Below are 22,412 nucleotides of genomic sequence, written 5' to 3' on the forward strand. Positions count from 1 at the left end.
CGAGCACAGATAGCTAAAATTGCGGGAAAACGCTGAAATTTTCCTGTTTTTCGTGCGAGGCGGGGGAGCAATGATGGAGTTGCCATATTATGTGGAGAGAGTATATGTTACAGTCGAGTAGCGCCCCAAACCGTAGACTACGCTTACCGCTCTCTATCACGGAAAAATGGCTCCCCAATGGGTTCCCAATACGGAATGCTGCACCACACCACTTGCTAATTACAAATGACCTGCAATCGATGCACGAGGCACTTTTCAGATAAATTCAGTTCCGTAATTTTGCGTCCATGTAACGTCACTACTCAATAATAGAGCTCAGTGCGAATGATGCATTTTTCGTCTCGATAATCATGCGACCGGCCGAAAAAAAACGGGTTCACTGCCGTTAATTCCCGTGCAAAGGTGTGGGTGTGATGTTTTTCCGTTGATAACAAATCTTTATCTATGGATTCGGAAGAGGTGTCGGGGGTTGACGTGACAAAGCTGCGTCGTACCACGCGGATCTCCAAAACGTGTCTGAGTTGCAAGCGGCGCAAGGTCAAGTGTAACTACGAGGTCCCGTGCGACAAGTGCATTGCGCGCAACAGGGGCCATTTGTGCAGTAGGGAGCCGATAATCGTGGACGGAATGGTGATCAATGGCGGCAACGACGCTCTCAAGGAGATGAAGTACTCGCAGGAGAACGAGGTGCTCAAGAGGAAAATCAAAGATCTCGAAAAAACAGTGTTTACACTGAGATCAGGCGATCCTGCATTTCAGACGTTGCAGAACGGCTCGTTCCGTGCAAATCTGTCGATATCCACGCTCGACAATGCTCTGGCGCCGGACTCCGCAGAACTATCCCGGAAGTGGGACAGCTATAGCGTGGTGATCAGCTTGCTCAACAAGGGCCTCGCCGACGGACTCCAGGACGACGATGATCAGAACTTTGACGCAAACACCGAGGAATGGTCCCGGATCACTAACAAGGAGCTCATGAGCAAGATCCGTCGGTCGGACGACAAGTCCGACGTTTGGAATTACCAGTTACAGATCATCGGACAGCTCACCAAACCGCAATCGGACCTGATTCTCCAGACAGCTCTCAAATTCACGTTTCTCCATAACGTCGTTGACAACTCCAAGTTTGTGCGCGAGTACGAGGAGTACTGGAACGACGACTCGATTGTCGAGAAGCATATCACTCCGTACTACTCCAAACATAGCAAGGAGTACCTCTTTCTGGCTCAGTACTACATGCTACTGTGCATCGGAGTGTACTACTCGGATGACACTTTGCAACCGAAACTCGGGTTCTCTGACGATCAATGGGACATCTACGCACGGGCGTTCTTTGCGTGCGGACTGGAGTGTCTTTTCCGCGGACGGTTCATGACATTCCCCAACATAAAGTCGATCCAGTTCTTCTCTCTGCTCAAGCTCTGCGCACACCCGCTTGGTGGCATCCATCTCCAGAACTGCCTCATCGGGACGATGTGCTACAACGCGCGCAAGCTTAACCTCGATAACGTCGAGGACAACCCGGACGACCCCGAGTCGCAATTCAAGTACCGGTGCTGGTGGTCGCTGGTCAACGTGGACTGGTACGAGGATCAGTTCCGGTACTCCTTGATCGAACCGGGAACGTTCTCAACCCCCAGACCGCGCCAGTGGCTTGTCCCGGACGCAGTTCTCGACTGGAACAACTACTACCAGCGGTTTGTCACAGACGTTGCAACGATCAAGAGAAACTACTATTTTGACGATACGGTCTTGAAGAGTGAGCTGACGTTGGAATCGCTGAAAAAAGCAGACATCGAGCTCCGCGTCTTGGAGATCACCGTCAAGAAAGACTTTGAGAACTACATGGACAACACAAGGCTGAACCAGGACGCAGACTTCTCCACCACTGTGGAGTTTCTTAAGTTTTTAACCGATTACATTATCCTGCAGGAACGGCTCGACGTCAACAGCAAGCTGTCGCGGTTCATGACGTACGACGAGTGGACAGACCAGTGTTACGAGCTGTGCTGCAATTGTGCCAAGTCGATCATCTCGCAGTATGCAGACCCAGAGGTCCCGCAACTGTTTAAGAAACCGTGGTTTGTATGCGAACTTGCAGTCTCGGCAGCAGTGTTTCTATTGGTGGACGCACTGCTCAACAAACAGTCTGCAGGACAGCAGAAGACGGTTGTTCTTCTTGTCCAGAAAGTCCTGCCCATTCTCAGCTCCAACAAGCTGATTGTGCGTCCTGCTATCCGTGGAATCTACGTCATCCAGAAACTCATCAACCTGATGGTTGGCAACCACAAGTCTGCCAACGGGTTCTCGCTCAGCGAGATCACCAAGACAAACTCCAGCAGATTGTCCCAGTCGTCAGCACCGCCTGTAACCCGCGCACCGGCAAGAAGGTCCTCAAAGTTCCAGAAAACGGCCCGCAAGCAGCTCACCTTTATTAATTTCTCTTCTGAGCCGTTTGTGCCAGAAAAACAGCCGGCACAAAACGTTCCCGAACGTCCATACGCCGCTCCAGCCATGCCAGCACCCCAGACAAACACCCCGGCCGACCAGGTCCCGCAGTTGCACGAGGCCATTCTCGACATCCTTGGAGACCATGGCTGGGATCAGTTTCTGGGGTCGATAGACGACTTTGCCATGTCTCTGGACGTTTAACTTGTACATTTTAGCAAAAAAATGGTTCCTAGCAGGATCGAACTGCTGATCCCCGCGTTATTAGCACGATGCCTTAACCAACTGGGCCAAGGAACCTACAACCGGCCAAATTTCCAAACGCGGCCTTACCACAACTAAAAATCCGTACTCATCATCGTTATAATAATTCTTTATACAAGTCGTTTCTGTAAAGCCATCACGTCTTCGATCTTGGTCAATGCCAGGTCGAGCAGGTCCTTTCTCTCTTGCAGCTCAATGTGCTTCTTAATCTTTGGATCCTCCTTGGCAAACTGCTCGATCTGCTCCGAAGTCAAGCTCTGACCCAGCTTCTTTTCCAGCTCCCGTGGGAAGCTGTAGTAAAAGTCGCTCAACAGCTCAACGTTCAGGAACAAAACTGCCGTCTGTGTCAGCTTCTCGGCAACAAGGTCCAAAAATACTTCGGGACATTTGTATTTGTTATCCTTGGACTTGCAACCAGAAGACTGTAAAAATTTCAGTCTCATATTCAACAAGTTAGACCGCTCTTTAAGAAACAGTGCCTCCTTTCCACGAAGCAAAAGACCGGGACTGAATCCAAGATTTTCCCTCGCAATGTTCTCGCCAACCTTATTGTTCTCGTTCTCAAGATAGGTGGTGATCTGCTTCAACTTGTTACCACCTAGCGTCTTCTTCAGCTCCTTGTATGCCTCGTTACACTGCTTCAGCTCCTCCTTGAGCAACATCGTAGCATGCTGTCTGCTTAACATCCATTCTCTGTCGTCAACCTCAATCTCGTACTTGTATGGCTTGATACAATTTTCAACCTGTTCGGCAGTGGAGTTGTACCGGGACGTTAAAACGGAAACAGCAGCGTCCTTGATCGCATTCTTGATCATTGGATGGGATCTTACATCGGTGTTATCAACAAGAACCTCAATCTCGGTGAGAATGGCGTCGGAAATGAGCGTGGTTGCAAGCCGACCAACTCCAAGCTTGGTCAGACTGGCTGTGGCAATTCCGAGCTTGCGGTGCCAGTAAGTATCGTTTGGCGGGGCACTTGCTAATTCTTCCAAAGGCGGCTCACTCTCCGTTTCCTTGCTCTTGTTTGGAGCTGGAGGCTTGTTCCAGTATCTCAACGCAATGGAATCCAGAACTTTCTGGTCAAGCTCGCTTCTCAACAAGGACCGAAGCTCCGGGCGTCCAAACCGTTCACTGAACTCCTTGATTGCCAACTTCAGGTTGTCGATTGTCTGTGCCATGTATTTTTCGCTGGTCAGATCTCGATCATTAAACTCAACTTTGTACCGGTAGCTGGCCTCCTCCAGCTCGTTCGAAACAATCACATGCATTGGCTTCAGACAACTTGCCATGGTTCTCTCCAGAACTCTCATAAGTTTCTTCTTCAACATTCTGGTTGTCACGGTTGTACCCACAAACGAGTCTTTGTTTTCTTTAAAATATGCTCTTTCAAAATTCTGCTGTGCAATGAACGCCTGGGATCCGCTTTGGCGACGGAACAGGGAAGTCGATGGAGGAGTACGTGTGATCACACCAACATAGCCCATCTTCAAAGGATATTTCTTGTTTGTGAGCATCTTTCGAGCAGTTTCACAGTCCACAAGATCCAGCTTGGTGATCACACCAATAGTTCTTTCTCCCTTCGGATCTGCTCTCTTGGCAGCTCTCAGGGCAGAAGAGTTTGCGAGATCCACATCGGCGGCACTAATGGCAAGAATCACGTTTGGCTCCTCAAGGTATCTATCGCACAACTCGCGAATCTTGGTCTTGAGAGTTGTTGGCTGGTCTGCAGCCTCGATCTGAATGTATCCTGGTAAGTCAACCAGAGACAGATCGGGAACTCTTGGAGACTTGATTGTGAGTTGGATAGGATCGCTGGAAACAGCGTCTGCGTCAGGAACAGCCATGTTGAGCTCAAAGAGCACTTTCTGGACCTGTTGGAAGTCGGTCAGGTTGAACATTCTGAGCGCTGGGAACTCAGCAGTTTCGGCCGCCAACGAGTTGTCATTCACCAAAGTCAGCTCAATCGGACGTCTGGTGACCATATTAGATCCCTTGGGCAGGAATTCTCTTCCCACAATCGATTCCAGCACGGAAGACTTACCACTGCTCTGCGACCCTATCACCACGATAGACGGCAATCTGAGCGCGTTGGATCCACCAATATTGAGCAAAATGCTTCGTATCTCAATCATCTGTCGAGTAAGGTTGAGCATAGCATCATCTGTGTTGTCCTGGACGTTTTCGTCGTCCTCGTCCTCATCTTCGTCGTCTTGAAGTTCTTCCTCGTCTGCGTCCTGGGATAACCCTATGGCAGCGGCAGCTCCAGATCCTCCAACAGTCAAACCCGTGTCCCCACCATCTTCGCCACCAGAAGATCCATCGGAGCCAGGAAACATGCCGTTGAAGAACCCTCCCACATTATCTGCCAGGTTACCAGCAAAATCCTTTGCGGCCTCCAATTGCGACTGTGTAAAAGTGGCGGCTTCGTCCACCTTGTACGCGACATAAGAGCCCGCAGCAGCAAGCCCGCCACCTAAGTAAGCTGGCACACGTAGAACCTTAGTGGCAGCCTTGCCCAGGCCAAACATGGAGAAATTTCTGGCATGACTAGACGTGACAAGATATGCGGCTTTTTGGTTCGCGCGATGAACCACAGAAAGATGTCTCAGAATCTGCGCCGTGCCGATTCTGGGACGCACCGGTCTGATAGGCGCCAGACCAACGGTTATTCTAAACATGGTTCTACCTTTTTAATCTTTTCCTTCAAAAAAATTATTTAAAAGCACATATTTTGCCCTCTATGGACGATCGGCGCGTCGGTGAGATCTGGATCACTGAGTTGCAAGCCAATCCAAATGCTCCTTGAAACGGCCTTCGCAGAACTTGGTACGCTGGGCAGGATCGTTCAGCTGCTCTCTGCTCTTCGTGTAGGCCAATTCGATGCGATCAACGCAAAGATAATCGTACATGACTTTCCAGAACTGATGCTCGTAGTTTCCTGGGATCTGGCCAGAACCAAGCATCTTGATATGTTCGTTACTATCGCGCACAACAAAATCGTGTAGCAGCTCATCGGGGAACAGTTTCGGGAAATTGCAGTGTGCAAACATGACGCTGTTTCTTTCGTCCGGGTTAAGGAAGTTGTCAATGTTACCTGCCTCAAACTCCTCATCAGAGTGCTTGTGACTGTCAATGAATTCCATGTAGTTCTCGTAGTCTCTGATTGGGTCATATTGGAGCATTCCGACTCCACGGTAGTCGCCGTTACGCCAAAACCCGTTGACTCCAACGTTTTTCTTGAGCTGGTAGAACTCTTTACCCAGCACGGTAGCAGCTGCTGGGAACGTGTCCTTATCGCCTTCTCCGGCAACACCCTGCGACAGGAGCGAGTAGTAGCCGTCTGGGCCGTAGGCATTGTAGTACAGCGAGAGCAGAACCACGTCTGCGTGATGCTTCTTGGAAATAAGTAACTGTCCCGATTCCGTGCTCTTGTCGGGAATAGCACCTTTGCGGTCATGGAATGGGATCAACGACCGTGCGTCCTTCGGACGGAGCGTGGACCATTGCGAAGGTGGATAATTGACTTGACAATCGCGGATTCTGATATTCTCAACAGGACAGTTGGCAATCTTGTAAAAAGTGGGACTGGTCGATCTCTTCCAGAAATCAGGCCAAAACACCATACCGTACTCGGTGAATGGAGCCGTTTCAAACAAACGACTCGTCACTGGAGCAACTGGAATGTCGTCACTATCCAACAACAGCAGGTTCTCAAACGACGAGGCAAGCAGAGCAATACCTTTGTACTGATACTTGTTAATCTCAATCTCTGACTCAAAATTTTCACCCAGCAGATCGGTCAGAAACACACACTTGGCGTTCAGCGCAGGAAGATACTTGCCGCAGAAGTCTGGCTCCGAGTCGTCGCGTCTTGGGATGATCACCTCAACAGGCAAGTCACCACCGTTCTTGCGCATGAGATCGATTGCAAGCAGAGTGAGCCACGAGTAGTTGTCACCACCAATCATCACCACACCGTTACCTTTGTAAAGACCGTCGGGGAATTTGATATCCCGGATGCGCTGTAACGCCTCGGCGTGACTTTGGGAAAATGCGTCCACGAATTCTGCGGGGAACTGGAAGAACTCTGCGAGGATGTCTTCTGTAAGCAGACTGTGAGACAGCGGAGAATCATCGCCTCTGTTGGAACGTCTATCGTTGTACTTTTCTGTAGGACGAACAGACGAAATAAGCTTAAAGATAGCTTTTATCACCTGGGCACGGCTCTTCTCGTATTCCTCCAACGTAACAGCGGGCTTTTTCTTCTTCGGTTTGTCCTTGGGCTTGGTGTCGACCCCTGTAGCCTGTGGCCCTGACAAGTTTGTGGCCACAGCAGCATGGGTGGTCGAAGAACTCTCAGGCGGGCCTCTTTGAATATTATCCAGAATTTTTTCCGGCTCCATATCAAGGGTCTGATTGGCACTTCTTAAAATATCCTTGATACGCGCATTTTCGTCGACAGGTGGCTCTCTTACACTGACCGAGTATACCAACACCGTGAGGACCAAAAAAATCAGAACGAGCACATACACCCGACGGATTCTTAGCCCCACAATTTGCATCGTGTTTCTTAATGACAAAGTGTTCAAAGAAATAAATATTTACAGCACGGCTTCATGTGCCGATCTATATTTACTATGCGGCTCTCCCTGAAAAACTCGTATTACGGACATTTAAATTTTGGGCTTGTAAGAAACGTGTAAGAAACGTGGGTTCCAACGGAAATCGCGTTGCAACACTCTTATTCAACCAGATCTAAATACATTCCAAAAACATACGCCACCCATATGATAATATACATTTTAAGCCCCAGGGCCCCAATTTGCCAAGGGAGCTTTTACAAAGCCAGAAAAAAAATAACTCGCACTGCCGCTGACCAAGCATTTACGTAACACGGCAGGAGTCTCAATTCATATCCTCATCGCTTTCAAACTCGTCGTCGTCGAAATAGTACTGCAGCCGGCTGGCAGAGCTACCTCCGTCGTCGTAGTAGCTGGTGTTTGCAGTAACGTCGCCGCCAGAAGTCCCGCTCCCGTTGTATCCGTTCCGCATGTAGTTTTCGGTCTCGTTCGATGGAGAGTTGTCTATCTGGACCGCTGGCGCGTCGTTGCTCTCTCCCAGGTACAGTTTGTACCCGTCTATGCCGTGAGAGAGGTTATTGAGGTCGAACGACGAGTTTTTCTCGATGCTTTTGTGCACAACGTTGTTGTCCCCCATCCATGTTCTAATGTTCCCGATTGGCGTGAACTGGATAAACCCTCCTTCAGGATGGTGGAATTTCGCATACTCGTTCAAATTTATGTTTTCTAGTGTTAATTTTTCACGAGGAATCGGACTCGAGGAGGATAACGACCCTTGCTTGACTTTTTTAAAATTGTCCTCGTAGTCAGAGTTGCGTCTCTTGGATCGACTCGGGGTCGACGACGCGCTGTACGAGTGGAACGTGTTGTTGGGGCTCGAGCCCTGGTTGTGATCGTTGTAATTTATTGTGTAGTGGGACAACATCGATGGATACATCATGACGCGTAACAATTTGGAAGCAGACGTGGACGCTCTCTGTCAGATCCAACAACAAACCCGTACCTCAGCAAGCTTGATGCAATAATTATTTAAAAACCTGAGGCGCGGTGCTTTTGCTCACTTCTCTTCCTTCACACGATCTCTCGTGCAATTTATACCCACGCTAAAAAGAGTTCGTGTCTGACACAGTCCGGGCAAAAGTTTCACCAACTATGGCAACTTTGAAATTTTTTTTTTCCTCTTTTCCTTCGGCACACCCGTACACGGTACGGCTGTGTGAGTTCTGGACCACATTTGCAAATTGCGGCAGTTTTTTTCCTCTGTAAAAACTCTCGTCATTATAAAGCGGTACTAATGGATCTTTCTAATTTATCCTCCAATCTGCCACTTTCGCACCCGCTCGATGACGAGTCGATCGACCAGATCAACAGAGACCTGTCCAACGAGTTCAAGCTCGGAGCCCGCTCCATTGCCGCCCTGTACAGACTGTCTAATGCGAAGAACTCTTTGTTCAAGGCAAACGGGTATTTGAGCTGTTTGAACGATATTTTGGACGTGATCGACCACGATTCCTCTGTTACGACTCTGGACGAGCTCCGATCTGTTCTGGTGGCCAAAAAGACAGAACTCACCGGTAAACAGGAACAAGACCGAAAACAAGACCAGCAGCCAACACCCACTGTTGAACAACCACAAGAGATCCCGCAAGACTACAAGTTCCAATTCGCCTCAGATACCCCTTCGCCGCGGTTCCCGCCCAGCAAACTGCCCCTGTCCATCCAGCACACTAATACCAAACATATCCATAGCCATAGCTCGCCGCAGCAGCTGTCCGATAGGGTGAACAAGCTTAAGGAAACGTTCAAGAAAGCTACAGGCGAGCTGAACGACGACGATTCCGACGATACAGAACACAACGAGTCCGACGAGTCCATGAGCGTGGACGATGGGCTGAAACGTCGACTGGCCGATACCCGCTCTACTAAGAAACTCAAATCCGATCACGACTAGCATATAGCATCTTAATTTATTCATGACTGTAGCCTGCTTCCAACTTTTTGATACAATCCGCGTATCTCTTGCTTGCACTGTAAGACCCTGTGCTTCGACTGGACATGGATCTGTCCATACTTTCGCTGAACACCAGTCTCACCAAGTTCTTGCGTTCCTCAAGGTTGAACAGTCCCTTGGAGCCCTGCTGGATCTTCTCCAAGATCCCTTGCTCCGTGCTGTTGAACATCTCGTAGTATGTGGTGCTGCGCCTGAAGTCCACCAGCTTTGGGTCCTCCATCACGTTTCTCAACATCTGCTGCACAACACGGATGTCCAGGAACATCTGTCGAACACCAAACTGGTTCATCTTGATGATTCTATTTGACTGCGACACCAGCAGATGATCGATCAACGATGGTATGCCGCACAGGATCTGCTGTTTCTGGTCTGGACCCAAAATCGAGTCCAGCACGTTGCTCGTGGCAGCAACCTTTTTGTTCAGACTGGTGAGCTCAATGTCAATCTCGTCTGCCTCGGACTGCGGCATCCAGATGTTCTTGCTCAACATCGAAGTGATATGCCAAAAAGCAGTGCCCTGGACGCTATATCGAATAAAGAGCTTGATTTTCGTGGTGATGTCGCTCAGGTTTTTCACAATCTCGTCAAACTTGGCAACAGAGTCTCCGCTCAGCGCAAGGAACAGAGCCGAGGACGGTCCGTCGATCGTCGACATGGTGTTCTTATCCATGAACTGCCAGTTGGCCTTCAATGCCGTCATGTTGGAGTCGCCAACATCCAGCGGCTCCACCTCGCGCTTGACCTTTGGAAGCCACTCCAGAGTCAGCTCCAGGCTCGCAAGCAAATTCGCTATAGGCTCGAACCGCGTGTTTGGCTGCGATAATGCTAATTTGAACAGTTTGCTGCCATCTTTCAGCTGCTCGGCGATCTCCTCTGGAATCAGCTCCAACTCTCCTTTCAGAATACTCGAAGAAATCTTGCCAAGTGAAGCATCACTCAGCCAGTGCGACACCAAAGAAGTGTGAGATCCAGTAAGCTCAGATGGAGCACACTCCTCAAACACCGATTGGTACTTGTTCACCATCTTGTTCATCATGCGCAGGATCACGTGCACATACGGTCTTCTATAATACATGGATGTGCTGAAAATCTGGAACAGGTGGTTGAAAAACTGCTGGAACGAGGACCCAGACACCGCAATGTGGTCAAACTGGTAAACCAGTGTGTTTTCGAGCTGGGTCATGAAAATGACGTCCATAAACCGGTTGAAGAACTTGAGCAGGCTCTTGTCGTCGTCTTGTGGGAAGGCGTGGCTGGCTCCACCGACAAAGAACAAAAGCTCTTCGATTATGACACTCATGTTGAAAATGTTTGGAGTGACAAGAACGTCTCTTTTCGAGTTTCTTTCGTCCTCAATGAAAAAGGAGCCCTTCTCGCTCTTCACCGAGTCCAATTGTCCTGGGAAAAGATCCTCCAAAACGTGTTGAACATCGCCGGCTGCAAGTAGCTTGTCGTCGAGCCGCAACTTGGCAAATTGGATAATTGGCTGGGATCCGCTAACAACAAAGTCTTTTGGAAGTCTCGAATATGGATGCGATTCGTCAAATTTGGCTGCATTCTCGACATTATCCAGCAAGCTCTCGTCAACCAAGTATGCGACCAAGATGGAACTTAGTTGTTTTTCCAAAGCAAGCCAAACTTGGTCAAAATCGTAATTGTGGCCGTTCACTTTGGAGATCTCTAAGATGGCCCGGTGGCTCTGCAACAGAGAAAGACATCTCTTGAACAGCATCGAAAACAATTCCTGCAAAATTGAACCACTCATGTTGTTGAAGAGAGAGAAATCGAAGATGTCAAACTCGGTTGTTTTGGACAGCTCCATTTGCTCTGGATACTTGATGCGCACTTCCTCTGACGACCGGTTGATCATCTGTCGCACCTCGTCCAACGCTCTTTCGGAAAGTATATGTAGACACTCGTCGAGTCTTCCCAGGTCGTTTATGATCACCAGGTACTCTTTAATGAGCTGGAAAGTTAGAATGTCTTTGCCTGGAGAAGCACCTTCGTCGATGTTGCCGTTGATCTCCGTGATGAACTGGTACAACGGGTCGTTGATCGCTCGAGAAACATCATCGATATCTGTGGTGCTCATTTTCAAAAGACGTGTATTGACGTGTTCGTCGTAAACAGTACGTCTTGTTCCGTCGATCTTGAAGTAGATGAGGCCGTTGATCTCTTCCAAAATGGCCTCGAATAAGGTCTGCGACTGCGACTCAAGGGTCTGCTGCAAAGAATGCAGCGACTCGATTTGCCACAGACCCGACTGCTCGGCCTGCTTCGAAGCCGAGCTTACCAAGTCCTGTGCCTTTTTGAAATTCTTTTCGGCAATATAGCTGTCGATCTCGTCCACTTGCTCTGTGACCTCGGTGATCTGCTCCAGCACGTCAATCACGTCCCCGTTCTGTTTCTGGCGGTGATTCAACTCTCGAAGAACCTCTGACGGCGAACTCATCAGCGCCGACGCGGCAGCCAGCTCTGTCCGGACCCGTTCCAGGTTCGACTGCGACTCCAGAATCGTCTCGACGGTGATCCCGTACGATCCGATACTGTCGTTGAACGCCTCGAAATGCTCGTTGACGGCGTGTTTCAGGATCTTGTTGAACCGATCCTTCAGCTCTAGAAATTGGGGTTGTTTATAAGCCATTCCAACAGACGAGCTGTCCAAAAGAGGCATCACCACCTCGAGCGGATTGCAGCCCTCTCTGGCCAATTCGGGCCATTCCTGCTGGATGTGCTGTAAACACTCCTCAAGCTCGCTTAAACTCGCGTCCATCAACAGCGGTAGATCTCTTGGTGTACGTTTATTTATTTTCTCTACTTTTTCGTAACTGTTAAAATACCACATCCTTGCACCTTACAACTTGGCAAGGACGGCCTCGTACCCACTGTACTTGACCTCCTTGGCCCGCTCAACACCAACATAGGTGACAATGCCATCCTTCACGATCAATGCATACCGCTGGGTTTGGTAGCGGTAAAATGGAGAGCCGTCTTTGACCAGACCGAGCTTTTCACTGAACTGGCCGGCCGGATCTCCACAGAATTTGATATCGCCTTTGGTGTTACCTAGGGCCTTACCCCATGCGGCCTGGACAAACGCGTCGTTAGTGGTCACCACCAAAACTTCGTCCACGCCCTTCTGTCTCAGATCCTGGACGTGTTTGACAAACCCTGGGATGTGGAGCTCGGTACACGTTGGAGTGAAGGCGCCGGGAGCAGCCACAATCACCACGGTCTTACCAGCACAAACTTTGGCCAGATCCAGCTCTGTTGGCCGCGCAATTGAGCAGATGTTCTCGTTTTCCGGCGAGTATGGCACGTAAGCAAGCTTAACGTCGGTTGGCAGTTTGTCAGAAACCTTGATTTCGCTCATTGTATAAAGAAAATTAGTACTCCTGGTAAAGTCGAACTAATTGCGTGCTAAATATTCTTGGTTAGATGCACTACTTTTTGAAGAGTCCTTTATATACGATAATCTTCCAGTCTGTCCAAAGCGGTTTTGGTTTTCATGGAGACTCTTGTACTGAGCTCATAGTCGTCTCCTCCGTATGCCTGGGACTTTTTGAGCCAGTTTTTCGACTCCTCTAATCCGTCAACTCCTTGGACCTTCCAACAGAAAAGAGCTTTTTCATATAATGCTGTTGGATAGAGCCATGGGTTCTCGGTCAACTTCAGCAGCTTCTGGTCAACATCGACCACTCCTGTCTCTGTAATATGGGTCATGACTAGCTTGTTCAAAACTTCAACTCCCTTCTTGATCTCGCCAAGCCGTCTTAGCGCAATCGCCTGCAGAGTGTATCTGATCATGGCTTCCTCGGTGGACTCGTTAATCTTGCTGTAAGGCTTGTTAGTTTCCGGGTTCTCCAGATCGAGCTCCGGGTCCTGAATTGTATCGGCCGAGTAACCAAGTAGTTTGATCGACAACTTCAGATGCTCTTCGGTCATTCTGTTGTAACCGTTCCAGAAATAAACCAGTTCGTGGATCAAAGATGTTCCAATACAGTCCAAAAAATGTAGACCAGTTCCTTGCTGTGTCTTCTCGATCTGTTTCATCTTTCTCGAAATGAACTTCTCAAAAGGCGGAATTTTGGATTGGAACTTCTTCTTTCCAATCAACGAGGGAGCAGCTTTCAAATGTTTCTCTGCCTGTTCTTTGTAATAGTCCTTCTTTGTTAAGTCGACCTTGTCCTTCACGTCACCTTCGATGTTGTACCCGGTGATGCACATCCGGTAGCACTCCAGATAGCAAGCACCAGCGAAATAAGTGTAGAGACAGTGCGAGTAGGAATTGATGTTGACCAGCTCCAGAAATTCCTTCGCGGCACGCTCGAACTTGTGCATGTAAGCCAAAATCAAAGCGCGATCATACCCAAGAAGCGCGTCCACTTGCTTCATCTCTGACTTTTTGGCGCTGTCCATGAGCTCAACAGCCTCTTCTAATTTTCCCCGACTGGCAAGCATCCGCGACTCCTGGAGTAGCCACAAGTTTCCATGCGGGAAAAGAGCACGCGCGTGCAGCAGGATTGAAACCAGTTTCGGTCCCGGGTGCAACAAGGTTGGCTCGCCGTCTCCAATGCTGGCCAGTTTCTCCAGCTCCATTTTTTGCTGAATCTTTTCCTTCTTGCTGCTCTGCACCTTGACAAGAACTGACGGGCTCGTCTGGGACTCGAGCTTGTGTAGCTCCACGGTCGACGGAAGATCGAAGTCAACGTCTGTGAACTGGAAAGGTCCGTCGTAGAAGACTAGCAACGCCAGCAGACCAAGCCCTCCGTGGATATTTCTTTCCTTGGCAGCCTTCCAAACCATACGGAGGCCGTGTTCTCTTGATCCTTTGAAACCAACCACAGATAAGACTCTTCCGATAGCTGGTGGAATCAGAGAGAGAACCACTTGCAATATACCAAAGCACAAGTTCACTCCGGAATGGATGAACTCGTCGATCGTGGGAACGTCTGAGTTTCCGTACTCGATGGTGATTCCCTTGGTGTCGCTACTTTCTCCGTTCTCTGACTGTTTGTATCCCAAATTGTGTCTTAATGACTCGGCAACCGGAGGATTTCCAATATGTTCGCCATCAATTCTCGCTTTTCTGATCTGGTAGAGTTTCTCGAGCTTGTTGATCACCTCGTCGTCCTTGAGCGACTGGTCGCTGGCCAACGATGGCGCGTCGGCAAACTTCTGCGACGACGCCACGCTTGTGGCAGACGAGTCGCTATTCAGAGACATGTTGCTCATTCCGGGAACGTTTGCGTTGCGCTCCATTGCTTTGCTGACCTCGTCCAGCGTGTGATAAGCGCGTCTTAACTTCAACAGGGCCTTAGCACTCTCAACAACACTCTCACTAAGAAGCATGAGCAGCGCACTGAGCAAGTTTGCCTCCGCATAAGTCACTGCCCATTCGGTGCCAGGCGGATAGATTGCTGAGGTCTGAATCTTGTTCTTTTCTGCAAACGTCTTCTCCTTCCACGACATGCTCTCTGCCTGGACCAGAGCATCATTGGCCTTCTTCATGGTTTGCGCCTCAAATCCCAAAGTTGCCTCGATAAATTGAATAACACCAAAGGCCAGCTGTGTCACTGGAGACTCGTCGTGGTTCTGTAACAACTTCAAACCCTCGCTGGACCGATCGTCCAAACAATAGTCCATCGCCTTGAGCGCATTCTCGTACTGGAGTGCCTGCGAAATGACCCGCGAAACCTTCTGGTCCTCAGTCAGTTTGCCTGAAGATCTGAGCCCTAAAACCTGTAGCATTGTATGTTGATCCGTTTGGCTCCGGAAAAACGCCGCGTTGAGTAATGTCCTTGCAAATGATCCCTGGAGGTCTTTGGATCACTGTGACGTGTATATATCCACTACCGAATGAGTTCCAAAAATTGGCGCAGGTGTACAAAAAGATATTCTATCTGCACTGTCCTCACGACCGTGGGATTTGATTAGTGATGTGTGCTTATGTAAGCGGAAACGAGGAGACGAAACCACGGGCCAAGACTTATTAATAGATACCTTGGAAAAGCACAGCCTTCCTGGGAGGGAGGGGTGGAGAACAATTAGTCTTACATACACGGTCACTGGAACGTTGTGGCGTATTCAAGGTCGTCGGCATTCAAGAAATCCGAGCCGGCGTCCAGAATCTGTCTCCACACGTTTGTCTGCTTGGCAACGGGCCACCACGGAGTATCCCAGATTCGGGTGTAGATTCCCTTGCTGTGTGCCTGGTCGATTGCCTGTGTAAGGAGTTGAGTCTGGTTCGAGCTGAGGCCGTCCACGCTGTCGACCTCGCCAACGAGCGACTCCAACGAGCCCGAGGCGATTGGCGAGATGGTAGCACTGAACGAGTCATTCAGTCCGCCGAGAACTCCGTCAAAAAACACGTCTCTGGTGGTTGCGTTCTGGACGTACTCGAACGGTGTGTTCCCCGTGCCAATCACCGTAACCGGACCTTTGGTCAGGGTGTTGTTTGCGGCGTTGTAGGAGGTCAAGTAGTTCTTTTCTCTCAATGGCTCCAGAGCCTCATACACGAACGGATACGTTTCCGTTCCCTCCGTCTTCATGTCCACAAACAGATACAGCGTTGCAGACGAGTCGGTGTCAAAAACTCCGTTCACCGAACTGCTCAGCTCTGTGTGTGCATTTTCCGGGTTAAAAGCCTCGATCAACGACAAAATAGGGTTCACATACAAGTCCGCAAACGTTCTGTCGGCGGTCAACGAGGCTAAGTTGTGTCCCACATAGATAGTGGAGTCGTTAAGCTCGGGGAAAACCCAAACGTCTGCCTCGATGGATTGAACTCCAAGCGTAACAGCACTTAAAAACGGATACTCTCTCCAGTAATCGTTGTGAGAATGGATCTTCTTAACGAACACATCCTTAGTGAGCTCGGTCGACAACGTCGGTCTCACCAACGGAAGCTGTTTGACCGGGGCACATGTAGCAAGGCTTGCTAAAACCAGTGTGAAAAATGTAAATTGCATAGTGGTAATAGTTTAATGAAAACGAAGGTAATTGATGCTCTTTTATAACGGACAATGCGGATCTCTAGTACCTCAATGTTCCCACGTGGTTTGTATTCAGAATCACTTTCCCATTACAAATAATCTACAGTATTCTATTCGGCTCAATCTCTATTATGCGCTGACGTAATCTGTGGGGACAGGGACACAATCACTTTACCGTAAGAAGTAATTGTATTTTCCAACCTGCTGACGAGAATCGTAATCTCCGGAAGCTTTGAAATCCCACGTGAGCTCGATGTCGAGCTCTCTGTTGTTGGTCTCGTTCGGTCTGGAAGCCAGCGAGCCCTCCACGGTTTCGCCTTTCTTCAAGTCTAAGACTTGATCAAGATAAAAAATGGTCTGCTGCCAATGGGTGTAATTGACATGTGGGCCGGTGGAAAAACACACCTTATTCTGTGGCTCGTCGCTCGGAAATTCAATGTCGAACCATGCAACCAAAGCGTGGGCAGAGTCGTCTCTAGTGGCTTTCAACCGGAATTGCTCGTGGAAAGCCAGGTCTTCGATGGTAACGGTATTAAGGTCGAACTCGATGAGCTTGTAGTGGTTTGTCACCACAGCCTTGTTTTCCACGGTCTCGATTAATGGCTGGGACATCACAAGCGGAATGAACTGGGAATAGTCGAATCCGTAAACGTTTTCCCAGTAGAATATTTTTTCATCCTTGTAGCTACCGTCTTCAATAAGAGCCACTTGGATGTTGGCCTTATCTGGGAAAATGAGTCCGTCTGGCTTCAAGTATCTGTCTCTAGCAACCAGAACAGTGTCCAGCATGGATTCGTACAACAAGAAGTAACCCATCCACTCGGAAATGATTATATCCACCTTATCGTATGGCATCTCAACGTCCTCCAATTTTCCTCTGAGCAGTGTGATCTTGTCGGAGAATCCATTAACATCGACGATTTTCTGGGCCATATCGATGATATTGGACATGTCCACAGCAATGACGTGCTTGGCTCCGGCTCTGGCCGCAAACATGGACAAAATACCTGTTCCACAGCCCACATCAAGAACGATCTTGTCCTTGAACAAATTTCTGTTCTTCATGATTGCATTCCGGTACGAGAGCGTACGGACGGTGTCTTTCAGCATCTCCTCATGGATCCCGAAATGGTCATAAGAAGAGAAATAGTGCTGCTCGGAGAACGGCAGAGCCTTTTTGTCGGTTGCAAAGGTGCCAATCGTCATTAATCAAGAAAATTACTTTTTTAGAAAATTTTTGCCTGGCTGTGGAGTTGACACGGTAAATAAGGAATGGTGTTTAGTAGCAGTGCAGCAACCCAGTTGAATTACGTGTGCTGGGGTTTGGCTCTATTCCGATTACAGTTTTGCTTCAAAGAACAGTTGGGTTAACGAGCGCACCGTTTCTGTTCAAAGTACCTTTGCACCCTGTGCTCCTGTCACAGATCCAATTCTCGGTTACATAATCAGGATATTTTTAAACTAAATTCTCAGCCTGCAAACAGACAAAACACTAGATTCAAATTTAGCCCGTCACTATGAGCACAGATTCCTCTATAGCTGCACGGGCAGCCGTCAGAAGACAGTCCGCGCAGCCCGCGTCGGTGAGTGAGATTGCTGCGCAGGCCGCAAGCCGTACTTTCCTCAAATCCAGCTCTCAGACTGCTCCACGAAGCTCTGCGAGCAGTGTTGTATCTGTGCGAACCAAACCTCCGTCGGGCTCAGGCGCGCCTCCCCGCGCTCCCTCGTCCGCGGAAGTAGTCAAGAGACCTTCAACGCCAAAGAAACACGATTCTCATTTGACATGGGACTCCGTCAACAATTCCAGCTCTTCGGCAGCTCTGGCCGCTGCATCCCTCGTTGCCAAGTCCAAACCGGCATTAATGGTTTCCACAAGCTCCACAAGCGCAACCGGACACCCCGATAACTCGCTCGCCTCCGCAAAACAGCAATCTTCTGCCGCCCCCTCCCCTACGATTCAGCCGTTGCGATCTCCAAATTTCGCCGCACAGGCCCCGACAGCGCTGTCCGCAGACCTCCATCTGGACCCCCTGTCCCGCAGTCCGTACAACTCGTCGCCTAACCGGTCTGCAAGATCCTCCGTGCATAGTCTAAACTCTTCTTTGAAAGAGGAGCTCAAGCTGCTCTCTCCTCCGAAAATTGCCAATGGCGGATCCATCAGCAATTCCAACTCGTACTCGTCTCTGTCGCTGCCAATGATTTCCGAGGATGAGGACACAATGTACATGTCGGGCACGGACGGCCAGCAGTCCAGCATCGACGAACCGCAGGACACTTCCCGGCACGTTTACTACCAGCTGGCTGGATCGTCCACGGCGGGGTCGCTGGACGTCGATCCCAACGAGTCCAGGAACAAGCTCGCACGTAAGCCACCGCCGAAACTCGATACGACCATGGAGCCGGCCTCTGCGGTGGAATACCAAGCAAACACTCCAGTTAGTGCAGAGCAGTTGGAGGACGACCAGACGCTGCCCCAGTACCCTGTTTCGCCCATTGTGGAAAACCGGATGCCGCACACACACCACGGGCCACTCCGTGGTGCGCACGGCAAGAAATTCCAGCGGATGCTGGGACTGCAACGGCTGGACTCGAGCCAGAGCGTGCTGACCACCTCGGACACCGACCAGCAGCTGCGTTTCAAGACGACTCTGCGGAAGGAGAAAAACTCCAAGAAGGACTTTGACGAGGCCAAGCCGTGGAAACACCACAACGACGCCAACATCGTGAGCGAGGAGGAGAAGAAGCGGTACGAAGGTGTTTGGGCAGCCAACAAGGGAGACTACATCGACAACGACGAGGAGAGCGTTGTTGTTGTTGACCCGAGCCAGCAGGCGTCGCTCAAGATATCTGGACTGGTTGTTCGGGAGCTCTGGCGGCGGTCGCGACTTAGTGACGAAGTGCTGGAAAGAATATGGAACCTTCTGATCGACCGCCGCAGACGCGAGTTTTTCGGCCAGAAAGAAGGAATAAGCGAACTGAAGGACGAGCTCGAGTTCGACGACGGAACGTTGACCAAGGAGGAGTTCATTCTGGGCACCTGGCTGGTGGATCAGTGTCTGTACGGAAGAAAGCTACCGTCGAGCATCAACAGCGATCTGTGGGCGAGCGTGGAAACGCGCGCAGGCATTATTGTGAGCCCCAAGCGACGCAAGAACAGACGCAAGACAGGAAAGATGCTGAAAAAAGTCGGAATCGTCTAAGTGCCGGATACGGTTCTCGAAATTTCCAAGGTGGAAATAATTTATTGTTTGAGTGTGGAGGTGGAAAGTTGAGAAACCAACGTTTTTTTCCTTTTGATAGCCAATGTCCAGCATTCTCAAGCTCAACAGTATCAAGCCGCTGTTTGACCGGATTCTTGTGCAGAGAGCCAAGGCCGCCTCAAAGACAGCTACCGGTATCTACATTCCGGAGAAGAACCAGGCCAAGCTTTCGTTCGGCACTGTTATTGCAAACGGACCGGGCGTGGTGAACGAGAAGGGCGACCTGGTCCCCACCACGGTGAAACAGGGAGACAAGGTGTTGCTGCCTAGCTTTGGTGGCTCTCCTGTCAAGGTGGAAGGAGAGGAATACCTGTTGTTTTCCGACAGAGAGATCCTGGCCAAGATCGACGAGTAGGCTGTTGGAGCGCCCCTGGACTGTATATAGCCGCTGCTAAATGCCGAGGCCGCTGGCTGGTGTTATGTATGTAAGTTTAAATTGTGCAACATCAAGGCTGTGTTTGCTCAGCTTTTTAAAATTCTCTATATTTATCTCCCTTATCTTCTTTGCGAGCATTGCTTGACCCATGTCGTCCAGCACATCCACGCAAAGCGCCGCGCCGGCCATGCGGTTCGCCCAGTTCAAGCTCGTTTTGCTAGGTAAGTTGTTTGTCTTAAACGGGTTGTTTGCCACTAACAAATAGGCGAGTCTGCGGTGGGCAAGTCGTCCATAGTACACCGATTCGTGAAGGACTCGTTCACCGACATGCGCGAGTCCACCATCGGAGCCGCGTTTCTTACACAAACGATCCAGATCGACCCAGCAACCACAGTCAAGTTCGAGATCTGGGACACTGCCGGACAGGAAAGATACAGGTCGCTCGCGTCGATGTACTACAGAAACGCACAGGCCGCACTGGTGGTGTTCGACATCACACAGGAGTCGTCGCTCGACAAGGCCAAGTACTGGGTCAAGGAGCTGCAGAAACAGGCCAGCTCCAACATCGTGATTGCGCTTGTTGGCAACAAGCTGGACCTGGAACAGGACAGGAAAATCAGCAGAGACGAGGCCCAATCGTTTGCAAACGAGCTCGGGCTCATGTACGCAGAGGTGAGTGCGAAAATAGGCGACCACGTCAAGGACTGTTTCCGGCAAATTGCTCTAAGCCTACCATTGGAGGAAAAACTCAGCCAGCAGACCCAGCGCAGAAAACGCACCATCGACCTCAACCAGAGACCCAGCACCAACGAGCAGCAGTGCGCCTGCTAGTTCCGCGCCTGTAATGTCATTCTTGCTTCCTTAACCCTGATTACGTAACCAGTAGCGGAAATTCGCCAATCATACTTCGCGAGAATAAAATTTATAATTTTCTCTTTCAACAAACAACCATGGCTTCCGTTACCAGCATCAAAAAAGCCGCCGATTTCGTTCTCGCCAACCCGGCATTGAAGCGTATTGCTCTGCCAGCCGCCAAGGCCTTCACATATCTCTCTGGATACAGAGAAGTTGGATTGAGGTAAGTTTACAACAGAGTGTTGTTACTAACGTTTTAGACTGGACGACCTGATCATTGAGGAGAACCCACTTATGCAGACCGTTTTGTCCAGATTGCCAGCCGAGGAGTCGTATGCCAGAAACTTCAGAATCATCACTGCTCATCAGCTCACCTTGTCCGCCAAGGTGTTGCCTCCTTCCAAGGTGTTGAAGCCAGAGGAGGACATCCGGTACCTGCTCCCATACATCCTCGAGGCCGAAGCTGAGGCTGCCGAGAAGGAGGAGTTGAACAACATCGCCAAGGCTTGAATATATAGAGTCAGAATACATTATTGACAAACTACATCACTAGTACCCAAACTCGTCGTATTTGGCCCGGTCATCGTCAGAGCCTAGCGGGAACCCGCACTCTTGCAAGATGGTGCCTATGCCGTGATGCATCACCTTGTTCTTGACCTCCAGGTCCTTCATCGTGAACAGCCCCATGAATCCCAGGCTATTCTGCCACACCCCGTCGAAAAACGCGTGGCTCCGCGGAATAATCATCATCCAGTCCTCCATCATCAGAAAGTTGTAGCTGATCTTGGTCGAGTCCAGGCCTTGCTCTTTGAACACGTTCAATACCCGCTTGAATAAATACATGTACATCATGGCCAGACTCGTGCTCTGTTCCTCTTCGGACGCAAACTTGCGTGGCAGCTTGAGCACAAAGTGCTTGAACGTGAGCTGTTTGTTCATCAACGGCTGCTCAGACCCGTCCAGCTCTCTGGGAATGAAAAACTCGCTCCCGGCAACCAGCGCGTCCTGGTAAACCTCGAAATTCGGCGGCAGCTTCATGAACTGGATGTGCTTGTGGAATTGAGAGTACCCGGACTCTGGGCCCGAGTTGAAAAAAGCGAAAAACCTCGACTGCGACGTATTGAGCTGTCCCAGAATTGTATGCATTAATTGGAGCTCCACCGGCTTCAGAAGCGTGTCCTGCTGAACAAACTCCTTCGTCACCATCAGAAAGTGCTCCTCAATGTTGGGAAACTTGTTGAGAATCAGCCGGTACTCGCCAACAAGGTCCTGAATAACCGTCAGCTCGGGCTCTGGCTTCATGAACGGGTTCTTCTTCTTCACCTGTTCCAGCTTGTCGCTCGAAATCTTCTCGTCCGATCCGGGCTGCGTCGGCCTGTTGATCGGCCGCTTCGACAGCCCTTCCACAATCATCAGCTCGCACCGCATCCCAGTAGCCTCGTCTGTGTATTGCTCGTGCTTGCTAGGAGCAAAAACGAGCTGGCCATTTTTCAAAGCAGCGGAGAACTTCTCCCGCACAGCTTCGGCCAGTCCAAAAGTCTCCAGTTCCTCCAGAGTCTTGATAGTCGCCATTTGCCAAAGATTCGTGCCACGTGAAAACGAACCGCCTGTAAACACCTCAAT

At 50.0% G+C, this 22,412-nt stretch overlaps 17 protein-coding genes and 1 pseudogene across 18 annotated transcripts; 8 read left to right on the plus strand and 10 right to left on the minus strand.

The window, feature by feature from the left end:
- Positions 1–444: 444 nt before the first annotated feature.
- OGAPHI_005552 (uncharacterized protein) lies at positions 445–2,652 on the plus strand (the record flags this gene model as incomplete). The annotated part of the gene is made up of 1 exon (XM_046206747.1): positions 445–2,652. The coding sequence occupies one exon, from the start codon at positions 445–447 to the stop codon at positions 2,650–2,652; it is 2,208 nt and encodes a 735-aa protein (XP_046059391.1).
- A 170-nt stretch (positions 2,653–2,822) lies between these two features.
- Positions 2,823–5,390, minus strand: OGAPHI_005553 (uncharacterized protein; the record flags this gene model as incomplete). Its single annotated transcript, XM_046206748.1, has 1 exon — positions 2,823–5,390. One exon carries the CDS (start codon positions 5,388–5,390, stop codon positions 2,823–2,825), a length of 2,568 nt encoding a protein of 855 aa, XP_046059392.1.
- Positions 4,453–4,926, plus strand: OGAPHI_005554 (uncharacterized protein; the record flags this gene model as incomplete). The annotated part of the gene is made up of 1 exon (XM_046206749.1): positions 4,453–4,926. One exon carries the CDS (start codon positions 4,453–4,455, stop codon positions 4,924–4,926), a length of 474 nt encoding a protein of 157 aa, XP_046059393.1.
- On the plus strand, positions 4,960–5,160 carry OGAPHI_005555 (uncharacterized protein; the record flags this gene model as incomplete). The annotated part of the gene is made up of 1 exon (XM_046206750.1): positions 4,960–5,160. One exon carries the CDS (start codon positions 4,960–4,962, stop codon positions 5,158–5,160), a length of 201 nt encoding a protein of 66 aa, XP_046059394.1.
- Positions 5,391–5,483: 93 nt separating the features above from the next.
- On the minus strand, positions 5,484–7,274 carry OGAPHI_005556 (uncharacterized protein; the record flags this gene model as incomplete). The annotated part of the gene is made up of 1 exon (XM_046206751.1): positions 5,484–7,274. One exon carries the CDS (start codon positions 7,272–7,274, stop codon positions 5,484–5,486), a length of 1,791 nt encoding a protein of 596 aa, XP_046059395.1.
- Positions 7,275–7,617: 343 nt separating this feature from the next.
- On the minus strand, positions 7,618–8,232 carry OGAPHI_005557 (uncharacterized protein; the record flags this gene model as incomplete). Its single annotated transcript, XM_046206752.1, has 1 exon — positions 7,618–8,232. One exon carries the CDS (start codon positions 8,230–8,232, stop codon positions 7,618–7,620), a length of 615 nt encoding a protein of 204 aa, XP_046059396.1.
- Positions 8,233–8,570: 338 nt separating this feature from the next.
- Positions 8,571–12,676, minus strand: OGAPHI_005558 (annotated as a pseudogene). The gene is made up of 3 exons: positions 12,195–12,676; positions 9,298–12,131; positions 8,571–8,806 (listed from the first exon to the last, which is right to left on the minus strand). Coding segments are annotated over exons 1-3 (3,552 nt in total).
- Positions 8,587–9,243, plus strand: OGAPHI_005559 (uncharacterized protein; the record flags this gene model as incomplete). Its single annotated transcript, XM_046206754.1, has 1 exon — positions 8,587–9,243. The coding sequence occupies one exon, from the start codon at positions 8,587–8,589 to the stop codon at positions 9,241–9,243; it is 657 nt and encodes a 218-aa protein (XP_046059397.1).
- OGAPHI_005560 (uncharacterized protein) lies at positions 9,861–10,268 on the plus strand (the record flags this gene model as incomplete). The annotated part of the gene is made up of 1 exon (XM_046206755.1): positions 9,861–10,268. The coding sequence occupies one exon, from the start codon at positions 9,861–9,863 to the stop codon at positions 10,266–10,268; it is 408 nt and encodes a 135-aa protein (XP_046059398.1).
- On the plus strand, positions 11,067–11,429 carry OGAPHI_005561 (uncharacterized protein; the record flags this gene model as incomplete). The annotated part of the gene is made up of 1 exon (XM_046206756.1): positions 11,067–11,429. The coding sequence occupies one exon, from the start codon at positions 11,067–11,069 to the stop codon at positions 11,427–11,429; it is 363 nt and encodes a 120-aa protein (XP_046059399.1).
- Positions 12,677–12,765: 89 nt separating the features above from the next.
- Positions 12,766–14,037, minus strand: OGAPHI_005562 (uncharacterized protein; the record flags this gene model as incomplete). The annotated part of the gene is made up of 1 exon (XM_046206757.1): positions 12,766–14,037. A coding segment is annotated over one exon (1,272 nt), but the record flags the coding sequence as incomplete, so codon positions are not given.
- Positions 14,038–14,045: 8 nt separating this feature from the next.
- On the minus strand, positions 14,046–15,054 carry OGAPHI_005563 (uncharacterized protein; the record flags this gene model as incomplete). The annotated part of the gene is made up of 2 exons (XM_046206758.1): positions 14,046–14,168; positions 14,254–15,054. 2 exons carry the CDS (start codon positions 15,052–15,054, stop codon positions 14,046–14,048), a joined length of 924 nt encoding a protein of 307 aa, XP_046059401.1.
- A 314-nt stretch (positions 15,055–15,368) lies between these two features.
- Positions 15,369–16,274, minus strand: OGAPHI_005564 (uncharacterized protein; the record flags this gene model as incomplete). Its single annotated transcript, XM_046206759.1, has 1 exon — positions 15,369–16,274. The coding sequence occupies one exon, from the start codon at positions 16,272–16,274 to the stop codon at positions 15,369–15,371; it is 906 nt and encodes a 301-aa protein (XP_046059402.1).
- A 195-nt stretch (positions 16,275–16,469) lies between these two features.
- OGAPHI_005565 (uncharacterized protein) lies at positions 16,470–17,504 on the minus strand (the record flags this gene model as incomplete). The annotated part of the gene is made up of 1 exon (XM_046206760.1): positions 16,470–17,504. One exon carries the CDS (start codon positions 17,502–17,504, stop codon positions 16,470–16,472), a length of 1,035 nt encoding a protein of 344 aa, XP_046059403.1.
- On the plus strand, positions 16,665–19,913 carry OGAPHI_005566 (uncharacterized protein; the record flags this gene model as incomplete). The annotated part of the gene is made up of 4 exons (XM_046206761.1): positions 16,665–16,853; positions 16,917–17,375; positions 17,807–19,356; positions 19,610–19,913. The coding sequence occupies 4 exons, from the start codon at positions 16,665–16,667 to the stop codon at positions 19,911–19,913; spliced, it is 2,502 nt and encodes an 833-aa protein (XP_046059404.1).
- OGAPHI_005567 (uncharacterized protein) lies at positions 18,256–18,792 on the minus strand (the record flags this gene model as incomplete). The annotated part of the gene is made up of 2 exons (XM_046206762.1): positions 18,256–18,487; positions 18,593–18,792. The coding sequence occupies 2 exons, from the start codon at positions 18,790–18,792 to the stop codon at positions 18,256–18,258; spliced, it is 432 nt and encodes a 143-aa protein (XP_046059405.1).
- Positions 19,914–20,082: 169 nt separating the features above from the next.
- On the plus strand, positions 20,083–21,299 carry OGAPHI_005568 (uncharacterized protein; the record flags this gene model as incomplete). The annotated part of the gene is made up of 3 exons (XM_046206764.1): positions 20,083–20,155; positions 20,230–20,596; positions 21,050–21,299. 3 exons carry the CDS (start codon positions 20,083–20,085, stop codon positions 21,297–21,299), a joined length of 690 nt encoding a protein of 229 aa, XP_046059406.1.
- A 39-nt stretch (positions 21,300–21,338) lies between these two features.
- OGAPHI_005569 (uncharacterized protein) lies at positions 21,339–22,361 on the minus strand (the record flags this gene model as incomplete). Its single annotated transcript, XM_046206765.1, has 1 exon — positions 21,339–22,361. One exon carries the CDS (start codon positions 22,359–22,361, stop codon positions 21,339–21,341), a length of 1,023 nt encoding a protein of 340 aa, XP_046059407.1.
- Positions 22,362–22,412: the final 51 nt, after the last annotated feature.

Source organism: Ogataea philodendri, assembly GCF_020536065.1.
Source record: "Ogataea philodendri strain CBS6075 chromosome Unknown scaffold3, whole genome shotgun sequence".
In the NCBI taxonomy this organism is placed as follows: Eukaryota; Fungi; Ascomycota; class Pichiomycetes; order Pichiales; family Pichiaceae; genus Ogataea; species Ogataea philodendri.